This window comes from Stomoxys calcitrans, chromosome 2, assembly GCF_963082655.1.
Source record: "Stomoxys calcitrans chromosome 2, idStoCalc2.1, whole genome shotgun sequence".
Classification (NCBI taxonomy): domain Eukaryota; kingdom Metazoa; phylum Arthropoda; class Insecta; order Diptera; family Muscidae; genus Stomoxys; species Stomoxys calcitrans.
In genome coordinates this window covers 210,178,087-210,204,703 of record NC_081553.1, presented here as the reverse complement: position 1 = coordinate 210,204,703, position 26,617 = coordinate 210,178,087, and the positions used below count along the sequence as shown (strand labels likewise).

At 39.1% G+C, this 26,617-nt stretch overlaps 1 protein-coding gene across 6 annotated transcripts in view; it reads right to left on the bottom strand.

Annotated features, from left to right (window-relative positions):
* LOC106087204 (SH2B adapter protein 2) overlaps window positions 1-26,617 on the bottom strand; it is a 33,808-nt gene that overhangs the window by 2,166 nt on the left and 5,025 nt on the right. Inside the window, exons 1-6 of one of the 6 annotated variants that reach the window (XM_059361777.1) lie at window positions 23,642-23,779; window positions 13,805-14,761; window positions 9,416-9,526; window positions 9,076-9,318; window positions 7,895-9,010; window positions 4,505-5,359 (exon numbers count right to left, since the gene is read on the bottom strand). In XM_059361777.1, coding sequence (XP_059217760.1) covers window positions 4,637-5,359; window positions 7,895-9,010; window positions 9,076-9,318; window positions 9,416-9,526; window positions 13,805-14,176 — 2,565 coding nt within the window. In that variant the 5' untranslated portion in view covers window positions 14,177-14,761; window positions 23,642-23,779 and the 3' untranslated portion in view covers window positions 4,505-4,636. Of the gene's footprint in view, window positions 1-4,485; window positions 5,360-7,894; window positions 9,011-9,075; window positions 9,319-9,415; window positions 9,527-13,804; window positions 14,762-14,907; window positions 14,989-16,310; window positions 16,332-23,641; window positions 23,780-26,617 lie in introns of those variants that run through there. The other 5 variants (XM_059361778.1, XM_059361776.1, XR_009396880.1 and 2 more) reach the window with 5 other exon arrangements.

The following is a 26,617-nucleotide window of genomic DNA, read 5'->3' as shown; positions in this document are numbered from 1 at the left end:
AAGATCGCCGACCAGAAAGCTAGCGCGGATATTTTGTTATCAATGGCACCATCGGAATTGGGGCTCATATCCGAGTGTAAAACATCTAGGGATATATGGCTGAAATTGGAGTCCACATTCCAGTCGAAGGGGCCTGCCAGGAAGGCAACGTTACTAAAGCGTGTTGCTTTGGCACGTATGAAGGAGGGTGAGAGTGCTCGCGATCATATGAACGAATTCTTCGACGCAGTGACCAAACTCAAAGAAATCAATGTAACCATCGGAGATGATTTACTGGCCATTTTGCTTCTGTACAGCTTGCCAGACTCGTTCGAGACATTTCGATGTGCATTGGAGACAAGGGATGCACTGCCAACGCCCGATGTGTTGAGAGTGAAAATACTCGAAGAGGACCAATCACGTAAAGCAAAAACAGAACGAGATGAGCAAAATGCAATGTATGTAAGGCCAAAGAAAAACAACGTCAACGGAAAATTTGAAAGAGCGGCGAGAGAGGATAAAGTCGAAAATGCAAAGGCACAAAAGCAAAGGCAAAAACAGGGTTGTTTCAAATGTGGAAGATTTGGGCATTATGCCAGAAACTGCAGATCAAACGCAAACCATGCTGAGGAGAGCGAGGGCAGAAAAGAGAAGTCGCTGTTTAATTGTGTTGATGTGACATTAAATTGTTTTGACATCTCTAGCGAATGGTGTTTGGATAGCGGCTGCACCTCTCATATGAGCGCATACAAAGAAGGGTTTGTTAAAATGAAAAGCATAAGGAAAAGCTTATGTTTGGCAAACGGTGAGATGAGCGAAATATCTGGTATTGGTGACGTCAAAATAAAAGTTGCTAACAAAGGGCAAATGCAACCTTTTATAATAAGAGACGTAATGTATGTTAAAGATTTACGCACCAATTTGCTGTCCATCTCAAAACTGACGAATAAGGGATACCAGGTGCACTTCCATAGGGATGAAGCCTTTATAATGGACGGTAAAAATGAAGTTTGCAGAGCAACTCGTAAAGGTAATCTTTACTTTATAAACTCGATTGACTCTGTTAATTCAGCTGAAGAGAAAATAGGTGAGATCGACCTGTGGCACCAGAAATTAGGCCATCTTAATGAACATGATTTGAAATTGCTTGCCGATACTAAGGGCGCACATGGGATTGAAATCAAGAAAGGCCAACGATTGTCAACATGTGCGGTGTGCTTGAGTGAGAAACAGACACGAAATAGTTTCAGCAGTCGAGGTGATAATCGTACCAGTGAATTATTGGAAGTGGTTCATAGTGATGTCTGTGGCCCCATGAGAGTTAATTCACATTCGAACGCAAGGTACTTTGTCACTTTCATCGACGACTATTCTCGATACTGTGAAGTCCATTTCTTGAAGCAGAAATCTGACGTGCTGGGTGCTTTTAAGAAATTTAAGAGTTCATCGGAACTATTAACTGGCAAAAAGATTAAATTTCTCCAATCGGATAACGGCACCGAATATCTAAATAAAGAATTCGATGATTACCTGGAAAAGGCCGGCATTAGACGAAGGTTGACGGCACCTCATACGCCGCAACAAAATGGCGTGTCGGAGAGGAAAAACCGGACGTTGCTAGAGATGGCTAGGTGCATGATGAAACAGGCAGGAGTACCTCCGGTATTTTGGGCGGAGGCCGTAAACACCGCTAATTATTTAAGAAATCGATGTCCCACTAGATCATTGAATGGAAAATTACCAATAAAAATTTGGACAGGTAAGACTCCATCGATTAAACACTTGAGAACTTTTGGCACCCGGGCATACGTTTTGATCAAGGATAAGACGAATGGGAAATTGGATTCGCGTTCTGATGAATGTATTTTGGTGGGTTACTCTGAAGAGGCGAAAGCATATCGTTTGTGGTCGCCAAAGAAACGTCATGTAATTGTTAGCCGTGACGTCAAGTTTACAGAAGACTTTTATGGAGAAGCGTTTGAGCCAATAATCAGAGAAGACTTGGAGCCACAATACGAGTATGAAATGCCAATAGGAGAACAGGAGTACCCGGAACAGCGAGAACGACAGTCCCAGACATCATCTCAAAACGCAAATGATACATTTCAGACCCAGAACACAAATGCTGACGCCATAGAGGATAGTGAAGAGGACATGGATGATTTCGAGGGGTTTGAAGATTGCGAATTCATTAATGCCGTTTTTAACGACGAACCTACTACCTGTGGCGAGGCGATGAATTCCCCAGATGGTCTAAAATGGCGACTGGCAATTGAAGACGAATTTTTAGCACAGATATTAAATGGTACTTGGGAAATTACCGAACAACCAGATGACAAGAAGGTGATTGCCAATAGATTCGTTTTTCGCACTAAAATGGACAATAAGAAGAAAGCTCGTCTAGTCGCAAAAGGGTGCTCCCAACGGCCAGGGGAGGATTTTTCGGACACCTACTCACCCGTCGTTCGATCGTCGACCATTCGACTAATGTCTGCTGTAGCTGTCGAAAATGACCTGGAAATCCATCAGATGGATTTTGTGACAGCATACCTGAATGGAGATCTTAAGGAAAGAGTCTTCATGCATGTACCTGATTATTTGGAGGAAGTCTTGCACAAATTGTCACGAGGAGAAACGGTTGGAACAAGCAAGGAGAAGAATCAGAAAGCCGTTGAAATTGCGGAAGCGTGGCTCAGGAATTTGAAGAAATATAAAAATCCAGTATGCAGACTCGTCAAGGCAATATATGGTCTACGACAATCAGGCCTACTGTGGTACCAGAAACTGAGTCACAGATTACAACAACTTGGATTAATACCATCGAAACAGGACCCTTGCTTATTCATAAACAGGAAAGGTGAGAAGATCACGCTAGTCACTGTTTACGTTGATGATTTATTAATAGCCACGGACGATAAGGAACAGCTATGCCACATAAAGAAGTCTTTGGCAGAATCCTTTGAGATGAAGGGCCTTGGTTCCAGTAAGCATCAACAACATATTCGAGAACTGGGCGTGGCCGAGATTCTATAGAGGACGTCCTACTTCGAGGGGAGGTGTTGGAAAGTACGAAGTAGTCACAACCATTATTTGTATTGCAACACTGTGTTCTCTATTCCCTTTTGTGTATATTAGTTTTTACTATTCCTTTTTGATATTTCATTCTTTATTGTATTCGCTATTACATTGTACTCATATTCAAATTTACCAGTCAGTCTGGAATAAACTACAAATGAATTAACAACACAAACAAATGCCCTGGTCTGCCAATAAAGAAAAACCCTGCATAATTATTGACAAATGGAGAATACTTAGTCTCTCATACAAAAAATCGGCTCGAATTTAAGTATAGCTTCCATTTATACACTGATAATAAAGTCGCTTCGTCTTCAATATTATTTTGTTCAATTTCAAACGACACTAAACGCTTTATATCATCTATATTATACCGAATTGTTTTTATAAAACACGGGATAACAGCACATTTGGCATTAATTTTTCTTTTAGTGTATGCTCGATACACAGTTATGACATAACCGTGTATCGATTTTTAAGAAATTAAAATTTTTTTAGAATTTTTTTAGAATTTTTTTCTTCTGTATTGGCAACACTGATCACAAATGTCGTCAACATTAGCAAGGAGACGAACACCGCTGAAATTGTTTTGTGATATTTTCGGCATGATTCGAACCTTTGGTGACCTACTTAAGTAATGCTGCCTAAGTTGTCGAGGAGCTTTTTTAGATTTATAGTCAATTTTTCTTTCATCTCCTACACTTTGTTAATATGTTCAGGAGTTTCGATTTGTCAAATATCCTCTTTGTGTAGTAAAAACAAATCATCAAAGTGGGGACGGCGGTAAATATTCTCTTATAACTTTGAGTTTTGATCGCTTTCAAATTCCATTTCCTTTTCAAGCAAAATAGTGCCACCATTGGTAATGGGATAATCAATGATGGAAATTTTTTCTTATATTCTCTTCGTAAGCGGATATGCTAACTATGGCATCTTTAATGATGGAAATTTTTTTCTTATATTCTCTTTGTATGCGCTTATGCTAACTACGGCATCTTTAATGGCTTGGCCGAAAAATGTTTTCATCCTAATCCACATCGAAACATCTTTCCCATGATCCAGTTATAACTGTTAAAACCTAAGTGTACCAATAGAAAGCAATCGTGGCTTGAAGCCATAACTGAAACGAGCTTGAAGGTATGTATCTTGCTCTTTCATTTCTATTCTGGTTCAGGTTTTAGATTATACGTTGGGTCTTAATGACGTTAAGAACTTTCAAGATGTCAAAAAATAGTTTATTGAAGCGATTGATAGTTAAACATCCATCTCTCATTTGAAGACAATAATGGATTAAATAAAAAAACTAAGCTACTTTGATTTTATTTTCTCTTCTATAAAACTACTTGAAATACAAAAATCCTAAAAGCCCTTCTCTCTGTTAGTAATGGAGTTCCTGCTTGTCTAGAGCATCTACAATTTGATCATACATACCAAAAACAAAATCACCACATTGCCACACTGAAAATTATATTTATGAAGACAGTTTACTCGCATTCACAACAATGCACGACGATATGACACCACTATTTGATGATTGGAGGGTAAGTGGAGTAGGAGGACAACGACAATGATTTTGGCTAATTCAAACAAAGCTATATTGATTATCCACAGCTCGTGGCGTATTCGTATCATTGTATGATGTTGCATGCTGTTGATATTGACGTGGCTGTGTCTGCTGTTGCGGTTGTGCCAAATGGACAACACCACCCACACTGCCCCCACTTCCAGAGGAACCACCACCACCACCACCACCTGTGCCGCCGGTGATAGTATTTTGGGATTGTAGCGATACACTTGAAGCTCGTAAATACTGATTTAAATCGGCTGCGGCAGCTACGGCAGCATTTGACATACCTCCTACCAGTTGTGTGGGCGATGCTGAATCTCTTATATTTTCGGGTGGTAACGATACAACGGCCCCCATTACCAGAGTGTGATCAAATGGCAAGCTCTCAGTGGCATCACTGAATTGATGATTCAGATTTTGTGCTGTTGCATTATTCGTGAGGATTGTTGTTGTCGCTACAGCTGCTGCTGTATTATTGTTGTTCAAATGCGTTACGGCGGTTGCTGCTGCTGCTGATGCTACTGCGGCGGAGGCGGCGTTTGCTTCTATGACATTGCTGTTGCTTTGTTGAGAGGAGGTTAGTGCTGTTACCGTTGATTGCTGATGATGATGATTATGATGCTGCTGGTGTTGTTGATGGAAATGACGCGTGGCCATACCGGCTGCCAATAATAAAGCCAAATCCATTTCGTTTGTTTTTAAACGTACACTACATTTCATGGAAATCACATCTTGTGACTATATGAACAAAAATTTGAGAAAATAAATAAGCATGTCAGTTACATAGTTAATAAGGAACGAATCAAAACTTTTTTTTTAAATAAATAGATAGAAAATGGAAAAAATAATGCTAAAACCTTAAACGCTAAACGGTTAGTTTGTTGGGAGGTAAATCAAGAAGTAGAAAAAAAAACAAATGTCATCTATGCTTTCGCTACTAAACATGCCTTGTGCGTGTGTGTATATTTTATGGTAAGACAGAACAGAGAGAGAGAGAGAGAGAAAAAAAAGATGCAATGCAAGTTGTAACGGCAAAAAACGTGAGAGAATGTTTAACTTAAAAGCTTTGTGCCAATCAGATTTCCGTTAAAAGTTATAGATTAACCTAACAGTCATTTAGCAATATTTATGTACCTATATAAAGAATAATAAATCTATAATTCAAATGTTTAATGGATAACGGCTAAGTTAAACAAAAATTAAAATAAAACTTATAGATTGTGAACAATACAATTTTTTTGGGCTGGGAAAGTGAAAGAGGATATTTTGGAGATATGAAGCAACTTATGCTTAAGTCAGAATCTGGGAACAATAAGGTTGATCGAGGTCGTGTTATTATGAAACTTGTGGTTAAGAATGCCATGAGGAGCTTTTAACCATTTAGATCATCAGGATCTGATGGAATATTTCCGGTGTTGTTGCAGAGCAGTGATGGACACACTACCGCTATTAAAAATATGAAAACTGTGTTCCTTTAAGTATTGTCAAACATCAACTAAATGAAATATCTTTGAAATAGACTCGGTATCTTTGAAATAGGGTCAGTGTGCTTGTCGTCCCTGCTGCCTATGCCCACAGGTATAGAAATTTTTGTGCCAAAATGTACATTGTATGTGTATGTCGCCAATTTATGCTGCAAAGAGAAGTGGACTACCTGCCTCCCAATCTGGCCGCTATATTCACAAAACTTGAATCGGACAGCACTTATCTATACCTCAAAAGTTTGGCCTTATTCCTTCCTGTTCCCGTTCATAAGCAAATTTAGCTGGCGCTTGCATATACTCCGAAGGCTTGGCTGGAGGCAAGGGTGGTGTTTATAACCAAGCCTAGAAAGGCAAGATATGCCACCCCAAAGGCCTAAAAAACAATAAGCCTTCCATTCCCTTTATACTCAAACGTTGGAACGTATTATTAATTAGAGATGTGCACGTGAGTGAATTTTCACTCACTCTCACGCACGCTCACTAGAAAAAATTTCTTTTTATTTCTACACACGTTCACCCATGCTCACGAGACAAAAATTTTACTCACGCATGACTAACGGGATACACACCACTCACGAGAAAAATCATGACTCACAAAACACTCACAACTCACGGTTGAAAATATATTTTTCCATGAAATGAATAATTTTTTTTTGAAGCTTCTCAAATCATGCGGTATTTTAACGTCCTCATATTAATGTATAAAATGTGACACCCCTCCACAACCACTTATTTGCTCTTTTCATTTTTATGCATCTGTAGACAAAAATTGTTTCTACTTCTTTCATACTTTTCCAATAGTGACAGCGTGCCTGAACTCGTACGTTGAAATACCGCATGATTTCAGATACATGCAAAAAAAAAAATTCAATATATTTAACGGTCGTGGTTTTCGCGTGAATCGGGATTAGTGTCGTGAGCACGATGTCACTCACGAATAATTTTTAATCAATCACGGTCACACCCGATCACATGATTGGCTTTAGATCTCACTCACGAATCACATCACTCACGCGTGACACGATATCTCACGACTCACGTGCACACCTCTATTGTGGATACCATGATAATGTGAAGGACATCGAACGAATCAATCAGATAGCAGTATCATACATGAAGTTGTGCATAAAATAGAAGAATCGTTTGATGTCAAAATGTACATTCTGACGGAATGCATTGATGCAGAAAGAATGACGCAGTACACGCCACAGGGAAGTATTTTATCTCACTCCTATGGATTGCAGCCTTAATCCATTATCCATTACGTATCCTGATTGAGGAGGGATTTGAACCTGTTTGCTAAGCGGTAGGGATCCTAATCAGCTATGCAGAAATGCCGAAAGGGTCATGATATTGGCATAGGGATCTGCATTTTAACCCTGAAAATACTGTAGTCTGCATATTCACGAGGAAGACGCAGGCGAAGCAAGTTGACGAGCCATGTTTTCGCAGCAGATCGATTTAGATATCCGACAAGGTCAAAACTTTGAAGTGATCTACACTTAGTGAATGGAAGGATCACATTCACTATGTGTAGACGAACCGCATGTGGTCACCATAGGTCTACACTCTTCTTAAACGTACTTCTTGAATTGTTTTTTCTATATCTTTCCTAAAGAATGTTTTACAGCTACATCTAAATTAAATTAACTGATGTCCTACCACAAAAGTGTCCTAGTGACAAAACAAAAACCGAAATAAAACTTAAAATTAAACAAAATTAAAAGAAAATAAAATAAAAAAAATCATCACTGACACTGAATTGACTCCAAAATTTAGGCTATCTCACATGTCTCGGTGATGGATCTTGCTGTTGTTGCGTCTGTTGTTGTTGCATTTGTTGCTGCTGCTGTACTTGCTGTTGTTGCGTTTGTTGTGGTAATGTTGCATTTACAACGCCAACACTATTTTCTAAGGTTGTTGTTGTTGTGTTGTTCAAATCACCACCCACCACCACGGTGCCATGGAAATTATAAGGAACTCCTTGATTGTGTATATATTCGGTTAGCGTAACATCTGACGTCCCACCCGATTCCAATGGTATAGGACTATGACGGAAATGTTCCAACATCTCCTGTATTGAAGGAAACCATAAATGTTGCACACGACACTGGCCCTTATCGGACAAAGTCATCCGCAAATGTTTGGCACGGCCATTAAAATTAAAGGTGAGCACAAATTCACCTTTGCGCGTCTCACTCTGACGCACTAGGAAGAAACCATGACCTTGAGTTTCGTTCTGTAAAACCATACGAGCCGCATCCGATCTGGGCAGTGTACCATGGAACCAAGGATATTGACGCATTTCATTGCTTATATCGGCTACATTGACATCAGCATCAGGATCTTGAAAACCGTCACCAGGTTCTATATTACTGGAGGAAGAGAGACGTTGTTCACCTCGCCTATGCGGGACATCGCTTGTATTGTATATGGCATTAGATGCTGTACATGCGGCAATATCTGTGGCCGAATCGGCTGCTATGCCACCCGCACCACCAGCCGCCGCTAATGAAGAGAGAGCATTTTCCGAAAGTGAACTACTTGGTGCTACGTTACCATTTGAGCCTATGGCATTCTGTTGGTGATACTGTGGATTTTGTACTGCATTCAATAAACTACCTGTTGTCCCTGTTGCCGTATTGGGATTTATGATGATGGGTGATGCTTGCATGGCGGCAGCCATAACTTCTGTATCCGTTGTGGGCTGTTGTGTGGGCGGTGTACGCATACAATGCCGAATAGTGCTTAACCAACTGCGCATATCCTCGGCACTTTGGGCCTCAATTACATATTCCATATTATTATCGGCCTTTAATACAAACGTATTCTCTCGATCGGGCATTTCTAAGGCTGTTGTCTCGCGAGCCTCCGAAATTAGGAAACAAAAAACACCACAACGCGGCTAAAAAGATATGAGAAAACAAATTAGTTACCTTATAATGATTTAACAATAGTAGCAAGGCTTACCTTGGCAGCTTTGGGTGGCATATAGAACTCCAACATATAACCTCCCACGGCTTTCACCAAACACAAGCGACATTTTTCCCATTTTTGCGAACCAGTCGGTTGATCTAAGCTCTCTGGTGTTAGATTATTGACAATGCCATCTTTTTGGCATTCTACAACAATTTTGGCAAATTTCTTATTATGTTTACTTGAGCCTTCCTCGTCTGAACTTTTGTGAAAGAGCGTCTGCAAGAATAGAAAATTCTAATGATAAAACGTTTTTATAGTACTGTTCCCCAACAAGATGTTATCTAAATTTTTGGAAATTTTATGTTGGGATTACAACATGGCGATAGCAAACCTTGCCCTTTCGTAGTCCTTTAAACGATAGCCTGCGGAAGAATGTTTTTGGAAAGATTTTCGGTTGCTCCTCCCCTGTATATTCAGTTTCTTCTAGTACACCATTCCCAACCTGTAGCAAAAACAAAAAAAAAAAACAAGAAACAGTGTATATTTGTGTATGTATTTCAAAAAAATATATTTTAACTTGGCGGAAGTTGCTAAAGAATATGCAAGGTAGCTGACACGAAATGTTACGAATTCAAACGACCATAATTTTATGTTTGAATATGCTTTTTATTGATTCAAATGACAAAAATGGTTTGCTCTGAGTCGGCCAAAAAATATCCCTCCCATATAGCCCAGCTTGTCTCTTAATTTGTATTGAACACCCGCGGCCTAACTTCAATAATATGCAATAGATTGTATGTGTTTGCCCATCGCTGCTCCAAAAGAATAATGACATAAGAGGTGTCGAACAAGTGCCTCAAGTCACTTGCAGGCAGCACTTGGGGTGCAAAGAAACCTTGTTGACCACGTACAAAGTAATTGGCCGGTCTGTGGTAAGTTATGCAGCGCCAGTGTGGTCCCGTCAGAATGCCGCCCTCCGAACTACGACGAGATGTCTCCTCAGTTCTCATGTGGACCATCTCCATCTGGAGATAAAGATCCTACCAGTGCGAAGACATAACTACATGCTGTCTAAGCAATACCTTTTGGGCTGTTATCGCAGAGACCATCCAAATCATCATCTTGTGAATAGATATCCACCACCCAGAAGCCTTAAGGTAGATCTACATGATCTAAAGCGTGAGGTTCAGCGTTACAAGAGAGAACCTCTAGATCAAGCGGCATATCAAGCACGTCTAGACAACATTCATACAGACACGGTAGCAGATGAGGTAAATGGCTACCGGGTGAATGTAGTCCTTGTAGAACGCCCGCGTCCCGTTGCACCTGAAGGAATTGACCTCCCCTAGTTCAGGCTTAATTTCCTTCCGGCAGATGCAGCCTCCTACACAGCAAGGATTGAGGGCGACGTGCAAGATGTATGTCGCGATTGTAACTCGTGGGACCGCATGATACACATCATGTATTTAATTGCCAAGCCAGACCCAGTCGACTCAAACCCAGATCCTTGTGGACGCACCCCATCTTACTCGCAGAGTTCCTGGGTCTTGACACTCAACAGAATCAAGCAGACGAAAGATAGAACACAACAAACTGCTACAACAACAACTAAAAAGAGGCTGTCAGATATCAAGTCATGGTTCTGCTAGGTCAAACGAGAGATGGTGTTCCGTACAGGGGGACTTACCTACTGTAGAGAAAATAAATGATAATCTAGTGCCTGATTGGACTGACAATACTGCATGCAAATTTTTTCTTCTTGGCATCCGGAGCGACTTAATTACCAATCTTTGACGACAAGGGACCAGCAGAAAAAGTATTAATCAGAAGATATGAAGAAAATGCATGTTCCAATTTTGACACCGCAGAAGTCGGCGGCCTGTGCAACAAAAATGACACAAAGAAAAACTGGATCCCCTTAGACCCGGGAAAATACATTGAAACTACGCTAAATCTTGAAAAAACTAAACCGGCCTAAATCTTCATTTGTCATCCGTGGATCTCCTTTGATATTTATATCGAAGAATGAGCTTCCACATTGGTAGAGGCACGTTCACAGATTACGACTTTCCTGGAATGTGTAAAGTTGTCCAAGTGATATTTTTGTATCGAAGAATGAGCTTCCACATTGCTAGAGGCACGTTCACAGATTACGGCTCTCCTGGCATGTGTATGGTTGTCCAAATCAAGGAATCAAGAAAATTCTTATCCCTAGTTTGATACCGCATAACTCGGCGGCCTATGCAAACAAATGAGACAAAGAATAACTGGATCCCTTTAAAACGGGTAAAACCCATTCCAACTACACTTAATCTTGACAAAATAAATCGGACTCACTAAGACTTTATTGCCATCAGTGGCTCTCCTTTGACCTTTTTATCGAAGAATGAGCTTGCATATCGGTAGAGCCACGTCCCCAGATTACAGTTCTCCTGGCATGTGTAAGGTTGTTTCAAATTTTACAACTCTGCTCCACCATTTCCTGGGCCCTGCATGTACCCGATTTATGTGTTGAGAGCTACCGGGCGCGTCCACAGGTTGCGGATAGCGGAATTCTTCGAATACTAAGTAGTTGTAACTGCAATTGCGAACAATCCGCGAAATCGAGGGGAGTGCATCAGTGAGAGCCCCGCCAGCTTCAGCTATTTCTTAAATACTGAGTGCCTGTGATACTCGATATGACAAGCCGGGTTATTGGCGCCTTTGAATAACCTATGGCCCATGGCGATCGGTCCTATGGATCCACATACAAATGTGGCTACAACAACAACCATTTCCTGGGATATGCTTGTGGCCCGGCATATAAAACAGGTTACGTTGGTTTATGTAAGTTTGAAAAGAGGATGTGGATATTAATTCTACCCATGCCACTTGGGACATACACCTTAGCTAGTAATCGGCTTGTTGTGCGCTGTAAATACTAAAAAGTTTCATCGAAAAAGCAAATCTAAGTCAAGAATTTCCTTATTGTACTCCATTCCACGCCTCTTAGTCGGTTCAATTCTGGTATTCTGTCTCCACCTTAGCGACGGTGTCTTTTAGCCGCGAAGCCCATGGCAGCCAGTAGTACGTACCGGATTGAAGTCTTTCATCGGGAAGTGCTGCCACCTCAGTGTACAACACACTGATACAAAAACAACACATGCCGCATCTATTCGGCATAGTAAGCTCGTAGGCCTATGTATCCCGTCATGATACCGAAAGCTTTACTGATCTCTTTCTTACTTCCTTTCATCAATAGCCTCCGATCTTCCCTCAGGATTTCTACATCCTACCGACCGTTTCACTATCCTACAGTGCTACGCGTTTATCGGATAGTGCCATCCTCAGAGAAGGCGTTAATCTCCTACTTTCACTCCAAGACTGTTCGTGACCCTACCGTCCTAGTTGTTACAGCCCTGATGATGGCCAGTTAACTGACCGTAAAGATGTTTATACTCGACGTCCTCTCGTTAAAACCACACCACTTCATGCATTCAGCGATCGCTCTGATCTCCGCCTGCAGGACCGTATTATGATCAGACAGTCGGAAACAGTTCTGATCCGATGGGTTCTTAAGTAGTCCCCCACCCCTACACTTTCCGCCAGCATAAAGCATGAATTTTCCGATTGAATTCCAGAATTCAGTAAGTCCAACACTGTGCCGCTGGCAGCTGCTTTTCGCATTCAACCGCAAGTATCGTATCAAGCAGTGACAAAGCAGTTTACCGAACTACTGAGGCGTAAGTAAGTATTGGTCTAATCACGATATTGCAGAGCCAGTGGACTATCCCAACATATGTGAGGTTTCTCGGTATGCTCCCGAATGTGAGAATTTCAGTTCAGTTTCCTATCCAAGATCACTCCATAGTGATTGACCTTGTCGGATATTGAAATCATTCTATTGGAGAAATGTGGTGGGTCAAATTGGCCCTTCTGCTTCCTCGTGAATAGGCATTTTCCTTTCTGCATAGCTGATTCGGATTGCAACCCCTTAGAAGTAAATGCTAAAGGATGTAGTGACATTTCTCTTAAATCTCTGGATGTCAAAGGTGGTGGGAAAAACATTAGCCGGAAGTCGATTCCACATACACACCGTTCGGGCGAAATAAGAATTCACTCTATAATTGTGCGGTCCGCTGGCAAATCAATTACAAGCCGGTGTGAGTTCTTGGAATGTCTATTATCCCTGACAAACATCCTTACATCAGGAATAAAAAGATGAATATCAGACGAACACACACATGAAAATACCGATAGAACAGCGACAAACAACCCACATTGCGGCGATGTCTAGTCTAGTAGCTCCAGGGATGATTTTGAAGCTCCAGCTCCATCTAAAATACTCATTCAAACAGGTGCTCCTGGGAGTATGCCCACTTCGGTGTGGAAAAAGAGCTTTCAGAAGCATCTCTCCAACTAAATGCAGCATCCACGTTGTGAACATGCGCGACTTTTTTTATTATTGTTATTATTGTCTAATAAGCAGTGAAGGCGGGTGGTACAGTCCTTGAGGCGTCCATCTCGCCTTTTCCCAATTTTGTCGTAGTACGTCTTACTAACGGGAGTATTGACTGAATTTGGTTTTGCATTGTTGAAGGCAACTTTAATTTTAAGAAATGCTACAATTGTATATTTCTTAACAGCGAGAGACCTTACTATGTTGCCAATGTATGTAGGTCATGAAGGGCTATTTCATTGAGCTTGCCCTTGTTGTAAGAGCTTTGTAATAAAAAAAAATTCTTATTTAGGCTGTATTAAAACTTTCGCGCTCACACATACTCACAAGTATACTACTTACCTTTAAATTACTTCTCCTTCGCAAAAATTCCTTTTCATAGTGTATGGCAAATGAATCGATAAATTTTTCACCAAAATTTCTATAGGTTAAATTACGGGCCTCTTCGGGCGATAAACCGCCATTTATGTAACTGATACAGGCTTTGGCAAAATCTGCTGCAGCAACACGTGCATGACGCTCGGAAAACTCATCCCAGCTTATGCCACACGAATAGGGTAAACCTGGTGTAAATGAGGAACCGCTGCCTAACATACTGCTACTGGGCACAAGATCGGATGCACCGCCAACAGCGCCACCAGCACTGCCACCACTACCGCCACTGCCACCCATATAGCCGCCAATGCTAAAAGCAGCTGTGCTATTGCCACCCATAACTGCTGCTGTTGGCAACAATTTTGTTCGCTGTGCGGTAACTTTTTATGCTTTTCGTTGAGAAACTCCAATGGGGCAAGGCAAAGAGAATCTCTCTCTCTCTCTCTCTCTCTCTCTCCCTCTTCTATTCAGGATCGTGGTATATTTTCTCTCGCGCTCTCTCTAATATGTAATTTAATTGTCTATCTTAAGAAATACAGCTAAATGGTAATACGCCTCTTTTTCTTAATTCACAATTTATGGTTACTTTTCGATTTTTTTATTTGAAAATCTCGGCAAATGTTTGTTTTTTTTTTCATCCGTGTGTGCTTTTGGGGATGGATGAGTGGCTGATGAGGCGACACCGACGACGTCAACGACGATGGTACTCCTACTCATAAAATTCCTTCCGAATATTGACACAATTCTATGCCGCCCAGTCGTAAGTGGTCCGACTCGATCTCAAAATCTGAGGGGTGGTGTTGTGTTTTTTCTGTGTCAGTGTCTTGTCGCAGCGTTTGGATCCCCCTCTTGGAAATCAACCAAAATTATCGCTGTGTTGTATTGTTCCGAGAAATGGTGTTTTTATTGTGATGTAGAAATTTTCTGAAAATAGCAAGAAAAGAAATGGAATGAAAACAAAACTGTAATGACGTGACATAAATTTCAATTAGTTACGCTAATTTTAATTTATAAAAACTAACAAATAAATTAAGCGACAGCAGAGCAAACAGGAAAATGTGGACACTCACTATGCTGCCACATATCACCACCACCACACTACCGATCCGCCACAGTCATAGTATTTTTTTCCATAAATTCATTCATAATTTTATACACTATTAAGAGTCAATGAATCAATCCTCAACACCCACCCACCCACTAAAAAAAGCTATCTCTCTCCCTCTCATTCTGTGTCTGTCTTGTTATTAAAAAACGAGAGGGTATTGTCATGATGACAAATTCTAATTTAGTTATTGATGATTTATCAGCTGCTATCTTACCATATCTACATAAATGTCAATCAAGGTGGTAATTATAAAACTTATGGACTTGGTGAACACATAAATCGCAAAGCTATTGTAATTTTATAATAAGTTAATAAATACTTTAAAACGTTTTAGGAACGAAAATATTTTAGCAATCTGGTTAATTTTAGCAATTATTGTTATTGTGATTATATTATTATTGTGATTGTAAAAATGTGCATGTACATACAGACTTTCTGTTATGACATCCATTTATACTTTGATTGTTGCCTATGAAAAATTATCCATTAAACTTGAAAAGTGACACTAAGGTTGTATACCGTTTTAAACTATACTTGGCATTGGTTTTAAGGGCCATATCGGAAAAACTCGTGTCCAATTGAAGTCAAATCGGGAATTAATTGTACGCTCCAGGTCCTTAAGATGTGATCTCAGAAAAATTTTTTAAGAGATCTCTTTCAGGAAGGAATAACAGTCTGCGAGTCTGTCCCCACAGGAGGAAGTATAAACACGTTTTTAAGAGCACTACGTGTAGACATGGGACAGAATGCAAGCCCCAGCCAACAGAAAGTCCGCATTGGTCGCGCAAACCATATGTAATTGAGTGATTTTTTTCTCAAAAACTGTGAGAAATTATTAAGCTAAGTTCACGATTTTCCCTGTTTAAGATGCCCCAAGCCACTTTTGACACACACCTAAGCCAGTGATTAGTTTGTTGTTTTCTCTAAATGCTAAGAAAATAACCTCGAAAAAATCTTAAATTATGTGCTACTCACAAAGTCCCTAATTGCTCTCCATTCAACAACCCGCAATGCCAGGAGAATGTTCCAACGTCTCACCATATTCCCCTACATGCCCTTCTTCTCTACTTGTCACATATCAATGAGTGCTATCCGATTTAAGTTTAAGCTAAATGGGACCTCATCAAGCGTAGCCTCATTTGTATGTGGAAGTGGTGATCCTCATCAAGCTGCTATAGGTGAGTAAAATCTTTCCGATCCGAAGGCCGCGCGAACGTGTTGAATTAGATTGAAAAGAGGGTGCAGATATTAATCCGCCCCATGCAACTATGGACATACACCTAAGCCAGTAATCAGCTTGTTGTGCGCTTTAATAAAGTAACCTCTAAAAAGAAAATTTTAAGTTAGGAATTCCGTGCTACTTACAAAAACCTTAATTGTTTTTAATACCACTCCCCTAAGTTGGTTCAAGTCTGGTATTGTGTCTCCACTTATGTGCCGGTATCTGTTAGACGCGAAAGCCGGGCAATGACAAAAGAAATGCTCCAACGTCTCATCATCCTCCCCGCATGTCCTACACATGCTATCACTTGCTTCACCGATTTTACATAAATGATCTCGTAGTCCTGTGTGTCCCGTTATGATACCAATAGCTATACTGTCCTCCTTCTTGCTTCCTTTCAGTAAAAGCCTCCTCTTCTCACGATCTGGATCCCCCATTATTGACGGCAGTCCTCTGGCCATCACCGCCAAATCTTCTGCCCTTTAATTTCACTCTACTCCGTTATGGCCCGGCATCCAAACGATGCGGATCTTGCCATCCTCAGACAAGGCGTTAATCTCCTTCTTACACTGCAAGACTGTTCGTGACCTTACCGTCCTGATTGTTATTGCCCTTATGGCAATTTTACTGTCGGTAAAGATGTTCACACTCGACGTCCTCGCGTTAGCACCACACCACTTCACGCGTTCCGTGATCGCCCGGATCTCCGCCTGCAGGACCGTATTATGGTCAGGCAGTCTATAACAGATCTCAGTCCCTGGGTTCTCAATATAAACCCCCCAGGCCCACTCTGTCCTCTAGCTTTGAACCATAAGTGTAAAATGATCTTCCAGATGGCAATACTAGGGTTCCGTCAATCCAAGACTGTGCCGATGGCAGCAATTATTTAAAGGCTTGTTTTGTTGATATTTAATTATTTCGGATGTGTGTCAGTGCTGCCAAAGTTAAAGTACAAAGCATTTAGCGGAAAGAGCGTTTTATTTATCCATCAGCTAGCGAATCCGCTTGGCTGGTAAATAAAACAATCGAAATGTTGCGAATTTCCCCGTCCATCCAGTATTACCCATAAGTGAAAACAAATTTGTATAATCTGGCAACACAAATCTATTAAACATTAATGAGCATTAAGGTATGAAAAATAATTTACTCTCATTTGTTAGACAGGCCATCTACATTCAAATCTACTTGTGTAAAATGAGTTACAGACGCCGACATTTGAACGTATTTTCAAATGAGAAGTGTTTATAGCTTGCCAGTGTGTGGACGTTGTAGTATTTAAGCTATTTTGTATTAGTACCATATATTTGAAAGTGTACAACCGGTCTAAAGTTTATATGGTTTCAGCGACTAATTATCCTATTTTGATTATGTTAACAAATTGATATACAGCGGTCAAAAAAAGTATTCATCATTCAATGTTTTTTTTTTTTAATAAGTCTACAAAAGACAATTGGAATAAAAACATATTAAACTAATGATGCAGTAGTGCTTGTGTGATATATATGTACACAATTTCATTGTTTTTAAAGAAAAAAATAGTATTTATTGGAACAAAAAGGGCCATTTTACAGCTGAACACAAAAAATTAAACAAAAAAAGTATTCATCATTGCAAAAAAACAAAAAAATAAATAACATAATTTAAAAAAATTAATACTTTGTTATTCGACCACCGCGTCTTATAACTTCTTTTAAACGGTTTGACATCGATTGGACTAATTTAGCGGTTATATTTTGGTCTATATTAGTCCATTCCTCCATTATCACCTGTTGCATTTGACTCTTGCTCGAAAAATTGCGCGTTCTCAATTTGCGTTCGAGATGTTCCCAAAGATGTTCAATTGGGTTCAAGTCGGGACTTTGAGGAGGAGTTTTAATGACTTTGGGGCAGTTATACAGCATCCACATCTTGGTATTTAAAGCAGAATGTTTGGGGTCATTATCTTGATAATATTGAAAGTTATTACCAAGCCCAAGTTTTACAGCACTATCTTTTAAATTCCTCTTTAAAATGTCAATGTAATACTTATGATCCATTACTCCATTAATAATTTCAAGATTTCCCGCTCCTGAAGCCGCCATACACCCCCAAACCATTAAACCACCTCCACCATGTTTTACAGTAGCAACTGTGTTTCGTTCTTCAAGCTCTGTATTTGGTTTTCTGTACACTATGACCTTTCCATCGCACCCAAAAAGATTAAACTTGCTCTCGTCTGCAAAAATGACTGTTTTCCAAAATGATTCGGGCTGTTTTACATACATTTTTGCGAAGTTTAGCCTTTTCACTCGGTTTATTTTATTTATAAAGGGCTTCTTACGTGCAGTTCTTCCTCTGTAACTATGCCTTTTGAGTGTATTTCGAATTGTTTGTGTAGTAACTTCCTTCCCTAAATATTCCATAGTGTTTTTACGAAGAATGGTCGCATTTGTCTTCGGAGTTTTCTGAACTTGCCACACTAGCCAACGCACATCTCCAACTGAAAGTGCTTTTGGTCGACCAGATCTTGGTTTATTGTCAACAGTTTTCGTTTCTGTCCACTTTCTGATGATGGATTGTATAGTAGATCGTGGTCTATTTAATATTTCACTGATAGTTTTTTGAGTTAAACCATTCCTGTGGTGTTTTATTATCAAAACTTTTACCTCATCAGAAACCTCGTTTTGCTTACGACCCATTTTGACAAAAACTATATTTTCAATGAAATTAAATATTTGCTGTCAAGGGCAAAGCCTCCTTTACTAAATAAAACAGAAAAGGGGGATTCCCAAATAATAATTGAATTTGACTTTGATGATAGCACATCAATGATGAATACTTTTTTTGTTCTGTTTTTGGTGTTATTATATAAAATTGCATTTTTTGCGCTAATTAAATTTATTTTTTGAATTTATTTTAAAACATATTACGAAAAATAAACTATTGCATAAAACTGCATTATTTGTTTACTTTAAATTTTCTTCAATTACCCAAAATAAGTGAATTTATTATCAATTTTGCTAATGATGAATACTTTTTTTGACCGCTGTAGGTACCATTTTAAATTTGTGTCTTAATTTTGAGACTTGAAAGTTCTCTCACCGTTACAATTTAAAAAAAAAAAAAAAAAAAAAAACGAACAATTAACAAAAATCGCAAATACATATCATCATCATAATTATTATGAATTGCGAATATGTGTTGTTTTGGCCGTCGTCGACGTTGGGAGAATATCAACAAAAATTTATTGCTCACATGTGTTGTTCGTTTTGTAAAAACCGGAAATCCGATACCTTCAAACAAAAACAAAAAACACAACCAAACCGACAAACAAATTAAAGAACAGTGGCATTTCTTTTTTTAATGTGTCTGTGTGTGGGTTTGTTTATGATGTTTACTAATACCTAAAACAGTTGATTGCGTGTATAGGAATGTTATATCTTACCCTCCAAACATTTGGAAGTGACTTTCTCACTCCCTCCCAGAATAGTCACTTTTTAGGTCCTTTTGGATGATAGTTTGTAGAGATTTCAAGGTTTACAACAACAAAATACATTAGTGTCGGAATTCTATCATTCATGTTTCGCTAATTAGTTTCTCATAATCAACTGTTATTGCTGCAAATTTAAAAATAGATTTTTTGTTGTTGTTTTGGACGCTAACTCAAAAAATCCCAAACAAGAGAATGTATGTTAACTTAGCCTTCTGTAATGAAGAAAGGCCGGTAGCACAGAGGGATAGTATACGCCTCACAATCGTAAGGTTGGCTGTTCAAATCCCAGTCAGGGAAAATCATTGCAAATAAAATCTTCGATTATTAATCCTGATTTGGAAAAGAAATAAATTTGAAAGAGAAATAAAAATAAGCCTCACTCTAAAAGGTAAAAAAAAAACATTTGGCAAATAAAAATTTATTTTTATAAATGACGTTGGTAATCGAATTTTACACTTTTTTTAGTGCCTATTTAGTCACTCATGGGTATATATCGCCAAGTGGCACGTTTTCTCCCGTACCGAGACACTAATTAGAGTAAAAAATGATATCGCCTGAGATTGTTTTCAACTTCCTTGAGTGCAGATTTAGTGACTCGCACGATAGAAAATGTTTGGAGGGTATGTACAAATGGGTGGAAAATCAGGGGAATTTGCATTTGCTGTTAACAAGCAAGGCGGGGGAGGAAAAATACTGCAAGCAGTGTATCATAAATAAAGTAGTGTCAAGCGATCAGCTGTTTATAAGCATATATGCCGTTTCCTTTTACAAATTGAAATAGGAACTAAAAACAAAAAAATACCAATTTGTTGTTCCATTATTAGAAATGAAATACAGTTTTTAATTTTCTCTCCAGATAAATTCAAAGATAAAATGGCATAGAAAATTTTCTTACCTAAATATCTTTTTTGTAAAAAATATCTGAAAATTTGTTATTCGTTAAAAAATTTCGTCGAAATTCCGTCGGTGTGCTTCATCATTATTCAATACCATTCTTTATTAGTGGAATTCACTGTATCATCACTGACTCAGATTACAGCTAGAATTATAATCTCAAGTGTCCAAAAACAGTTCAATAAAGGCAAAAGACAACAAAGACAATTTGTTTGTTCAAAAACAAACAAACAAAAAATTGCCTTGCACATTTGCTAACTTGAAACGATTCAATGTTTGCCACCTTTATTTATTTTCCACAATAGCAGAAAGAAATCAGCAACAGCGATAATTCGTTTGACGCCTGTGCGGTGTTGCTCTTGTTATCTCAAATTTCATGATGCTAAAATGCCTTCCATGGCGCCAGACAAATCTGTCATTCGACGATTATCAAAATTTCTCAAATGCATCATATATTAAAATTAACACGTACATGGACAATGGCAACTAGATTTGCATATGTTGTTGTTGTAGGCAGGATAGGAATATTGGGAGATGCTAAAAGGAAAGATGGTAAATAAATTTTAAGGGTAGGTTGAATGGTTAGCCCACCCCAAAAGGTGAGTTCACACGGAGGCCAGTCCGGCCCATTGTGACACCCTTATAAGAAAAAGTAGAAATGTAGAAAAGGAAAAAGCAAGACTTGGTGAAAAATTATGATGACGAAATACACAGCTCTCCTATATGCCTATGAGAAAATATGAAAAATACAAGAAATATAGGAATAGAATAGGGAGCATGACCTTATCCATTAAAGGACGCGTCTTGTTGTTGTTGTTGTAGCAGTGTGTTGTACACCGAGACGGCAGCCCTTGCCGATGGAGGATTCCATCGGGTCAATCCGGTACGTACAACCGGCTGCCATAGGATTGCCTTGTGGCTTTGGACCTATCGGAGGTTTTCGATAGGTCAGCCTTGCCACACTTTTTGAGGACATTGCCAACACTTCCCTTCAGCCAGGCTTGAAAAGTTGAATAGCGAATCATAATCATGCGGTCGACAGTCGTAAGTGGAATTAGGGAATAAGAAATGGTAGCGCCATACATGATTTTTCCACCACTGTTCAATTCCGTATCCTTCGGAAGTCATCGAGATCGTATCATTTGCAGACAATTGCACAAGTAAACGTGTATCTCACAGAGCTTGCCGCTTATGGTCCCTCAAGAAATATTAACTATAGTATTACGTCGACAGTTGGATGTGAGTCGGTGTCATTACAATTCCAACCAACCATCCACTATCCGAAAGTACTTGATGTCGCATTTAAGAGCTTTTATAGGTCCTCTGCACATGCTACAGAAATTCGTGATAAAGTCAGAAGTAAAATCAGGTCCTAAAATCAATCATCGGCAGCACTTGCGGTGCTGAAAAATTAACTTTGGTAATTACATACAAAGCAGAGGTCAACTATGCTATCTCCAGTTGAGCAATATGCAGGAACATATTTGATTCAAATGGCATAAGTTTGCCCGAATGCTGCAGTACGAAATACAAGGGCAGCCCTAGGCAAATTTTGTACAAGGTAAATGCAAACTATCGATAATCGGAACATTCGAGATTTTCGATAGTTGTAATTATAATTAAAAATTGGAGGACACCGTAGCGCAGAGGTTAGCATGTCCGCCTATGACGCTGAATGCCTGGGTTCGAATACTGGCGACACCATCAGAAAAAATCTTCGGCGTTGGTTTTCTCCTCCTAATGCTGACAACATTTGTGCCATATAAAACTTCTCTATGCCATATAAAACTTCTCTCCAAAAGAGGTGTCACACTGTGACACCCCGTTCGGACTCGGCTTCAAAAAGGAGGCCCCTTATCATTGAGCTTAAACTTGTATCGGACTGCAATCATTGATATGTGAGAAGTTTATCCCTGTTCCTTAGTGGAATGTTCATTAGCAAAATTTGTATTTGTATTGTAATAATAAATATCGATAGTATCGATACTATGGTTAATTTTCCATCGCCTATATTTTGCAAACGAAAATGAGAAGTAAAAATCTGGAGACCGATTTATATAAAAGCAATATCAATGCACAGACCAAATAAAACCATGGTTAATAAAGTCAGTTGGAAGTCATGAGAGAAATTATTTACAATATGTTAGCCTAATTGGATAAAAATTTCACCGTCTATCGGCGCAATGTGTCCTAAAGGATATATTTAGTGTCGGATTGTTTATCTTTGCTTAGTTCTGCAAAAAAATTAACTTTGGCGATAGTATCCATCGGAAAAATTTCAATCGATATTCAGTTAAAAAAATTAAATATCGATAGTACCATCGATATTTTGCCAGCTCTACACTGTGGAGATGGTGAAGCAATTTCCCACTAGGCTGTCAAAATTCTCGACACTTTCTAATTGACATTCTACTTCTTATTTGCATTATCATGTGTGGCAGCCACAAGATCAAAAGATTTACGATTATAAATGTGTAAATTATAAATTAAAAACGATAAAAATGTAAAAAAGATACAAAATTTGAAAAATCTTTAAAATCGAAACAAAGCATTTGACGTTCTAGTGGGGTTTGGACACAACTCTGATATTGAAGTGACTTTACCTTCCCATGGGGCAGCCTATACAGTTCTCGTGTGAACCATCTTCATTAGGAGACAAAAATCTGTCCCCTGCGTAGACATAATTACATACTGTATGAGCAACCTTTACTGGGTGTAATCACAGCAGCTATCTAAATCACCATCTTGTGGATAGGAATCACCGTCGAGAGACTTCATGAAGACAGAAACTGTAAACCAAGCAGTGTACAACAAATACTACAGTGAACAACTACCGAGCGAATGTCGTTCTTGGCGAGCAAACGACACCCATATCAACTGAAGAATTTAAACTCTCTCGGCAAATCACTGTAGTTCTGGATAAACTATGTTTCTGTAGATTAAGCCTTAATTTCTACTGGCCTTTTATTTATGGCAACATGTTGGATTTGTGTCCTGCGTGTGTACTGGGACAACACGTCAACTGCTCGTCTGCCCAGACTCGATTGACAACTAAATACCTCTGAACGCAGGCAAAGATCCTTGATCTAATTATTAAAAATAACTTACTTTACTTTAATTTTCTATGACAGAATATTTGTTCCACCAGCCGAACGTAGAATAGCGTTCCAAGCGCCTGGATCTTCTGCGCTCATTCTAAAATCTCGGACACCAAGTTTCGAGGTGTCTTCCACCACTTGATCTATCCATCGGGCTTTTGGTCTTACCGGTTTGCGTGTTTCACAGTGTTTGCCTTCTTTGCTGGAGCATCTTCATCCATTCTGACAACATAACCTAGCCAACGCATCCGTTGTATTTTGATGCGTGTTACTATGCTATCGTCGTCATACAGCTCGTGGTTCATACGTCGCCTATATTCTCCATTAACGCAAACTGGTCCATAGATTTTACGAAGAATCTTTCTCTCAAATACTCCAAGCACTGCCTTATCTGCTTTCACAAGTACCCATGCTTCAGAACCATATAACAGCATGGGTAGTATCAGTGTTTTGTATAGTGTAAGCTTGTTGTCTTTGCAGCTTTTCAATGTCGAGCTTTCGTGCAGTGTCAGATCTTACTTTCATCTTACTCGTCATGTTCAAACGGGTGCGAACCTTTGATGCAACAAGGTAATAATCCGAGTCTATATTCGCTTCACAGATCTACCGTATATCTAACACGCTGTATGAATGCCTTCCATCCATCACAACGTGATCGATTTGGTTCCTCGTGTTTTGATCAGCCTGTGTGGTGCTCATAGTTATCCCGTGTCGGCCGGGTATTAAAAAGAACACATCAAAATTAAGATTAAATCTCAATCAGCTGATCGCTTTGGAGTGTCTTATTTGGGTTATTTGCAAATGCTTAAAAACTCAAAGAAAAATGTCAAAAGTGTCACCATCAATGACGATGTTCTTATCTGTGCGTTTTTAGCAGGAATGTCGACATTCCATAGAAAAATATCTTGTTTTCGCAATCGATGTGATTTTCCCCAAAGTAGACACAAAAATATTCCCTTCATACAATTGTCGAATAATGATTGGGTGAATCACCCAATCATTAATATCATCGATGGTGGGTAGGCGACAAACAGCCAACCTCACATACAGACGTATGCATATATGTATATGTACAAGCAAAAAAAACAACAACATAAAATGCAATTCAACCAAATTACGAAGAAATTTAAAACAGACACCAGCCACCACCATTCAAGTCAGTCAGTCAGTCACATCTACGAGTTGGGATCTAAAAATAGTTTCGTTTTATCAAAAGACAAAAAAAGTTCAAAAACAACAATAATAACACAAATCTATTAAATATAAATAAAATAGGATGACAAAAGCAAAACAACGCAAACAGCGGCATGATGACAAACACAATACGCGTGGATGTTTTAGTTTCGACTTGTGATACAAAAACGAACGACGAATGTGGAGAGTAAAAAAAGAAATCCGATAAACAAATGACAATCTGTAGATAGATAGTGCATACCGATAGATGAATCAATTTGCTATGTTGTGGGTATAGGAGGAACTACTTTTTAATACAAATATAAAAAGAGCCCTAACCGCTCGAAGAACGATAAAGCTTTAGCCGCTACAAAATCTACCTAAAGCCTTCCTAAAAAAACAGGAGAAATTCTGTAACACTCAGGCCACAAATGATGCATACAAGGAAATCCTGCAGTGAGAAGTAACAAATAGGGTAATGGAGAGCTCCCGGGGGAAAAGCCCAAGCGGTAATGCCCCTAGGAAATAGAAAGAAATAAGTTTGAGTAAATTGAGTCACTTAGATATCCTAAAATTTTGTCACAAAAAAGATGGATTTGAATGTTAGTTACCTAGCCAATGGGGAGTGGAAGCCAGGAAAGAATTAGGGCCAGGAAGAATTACGCAAACTGGTTCCCTTCCCTCGCCAGTAGGAAAGGCGCTTGAGCGCTTTTGATCGTATCAAAAGCGGGCAATTGTACAATTATACATTGGACACCCAGGATCGATGATATATGCGAAAAGATAAATAGCCCTTTTAGACGGTACATCAAGATCGTACTCATCGTGTGTATGTGTTGATTACAGCTTTTGCCAAAAACGGTACATCGATATTTCCCTTTTCTTTAATTTTATTAAAATTTCCATACTTTTCTTCTCTTTTTATAAATTAATTTTGGACAGAACGTACTTTTCAATATCTGTCAAGTAATGATTACACATTTCCATGTAAACGGTAATCGATAGACCACAATCATCGAAAAAATCTAATGATTTTGATTTTTCAGCCGTGACTGATGGTTATGTTTATATGTGACGCATACACCCTTATTCTCACCAATACTATTACAATGACCACACATCATGATGCATTAAAAATGCATTTACTTTCTTTTAAAAAATCCGCAATTACTTTTTGGGCAACCCAATAGATACATGTTCCGCTTATGTCACACGAATTCTACTTATTCCCCCCAATGTAAGCAGCTTTAGGGCCACATAAATAAAACATTACATTGGACCATCAAACACACAAGGAAGTTAAACAATCTCGTTGTCATTGAAGAGGATGAATCTTAGTGGGAGGTTGTCCTTGTTGCGGCAGAAGTTGTATAACTTTGATCGCACGCTCACAGCTCTAGTGGCTTCGGGAAGTGCTGATTGGAGATTCATCTTTTTTGCAGTGGGTCCTCAAGCTTTTGGGAGTAATGCAATGTACATTGGTTATTATGGATGATAATACTCCAAAACTTGCTTCCAGGTGCGTTAAATCTCGGTTTTCCTTATCAAAATATATATTTATTCAGGTATGTTTTCAAACCAATTTTAAAACTCTCGGAAGCTGTGAGGAGGAGAACATTTTTAAATTCGGCCCTTTTCCTATTCCAATATGTAGAAGAAAATTGGCTAAATATCTCTATCAAGTTGAAGAGCAGCACTCACTTGAAATGGTTGCCCAACTAGTTATTAGAGTTAACTGTGCCCTAATAATCTATCGGAGGCCACCGTACCGCAGATGTTAGCATGTCCGCCAATGGCGCTGAACGCCTGGGTT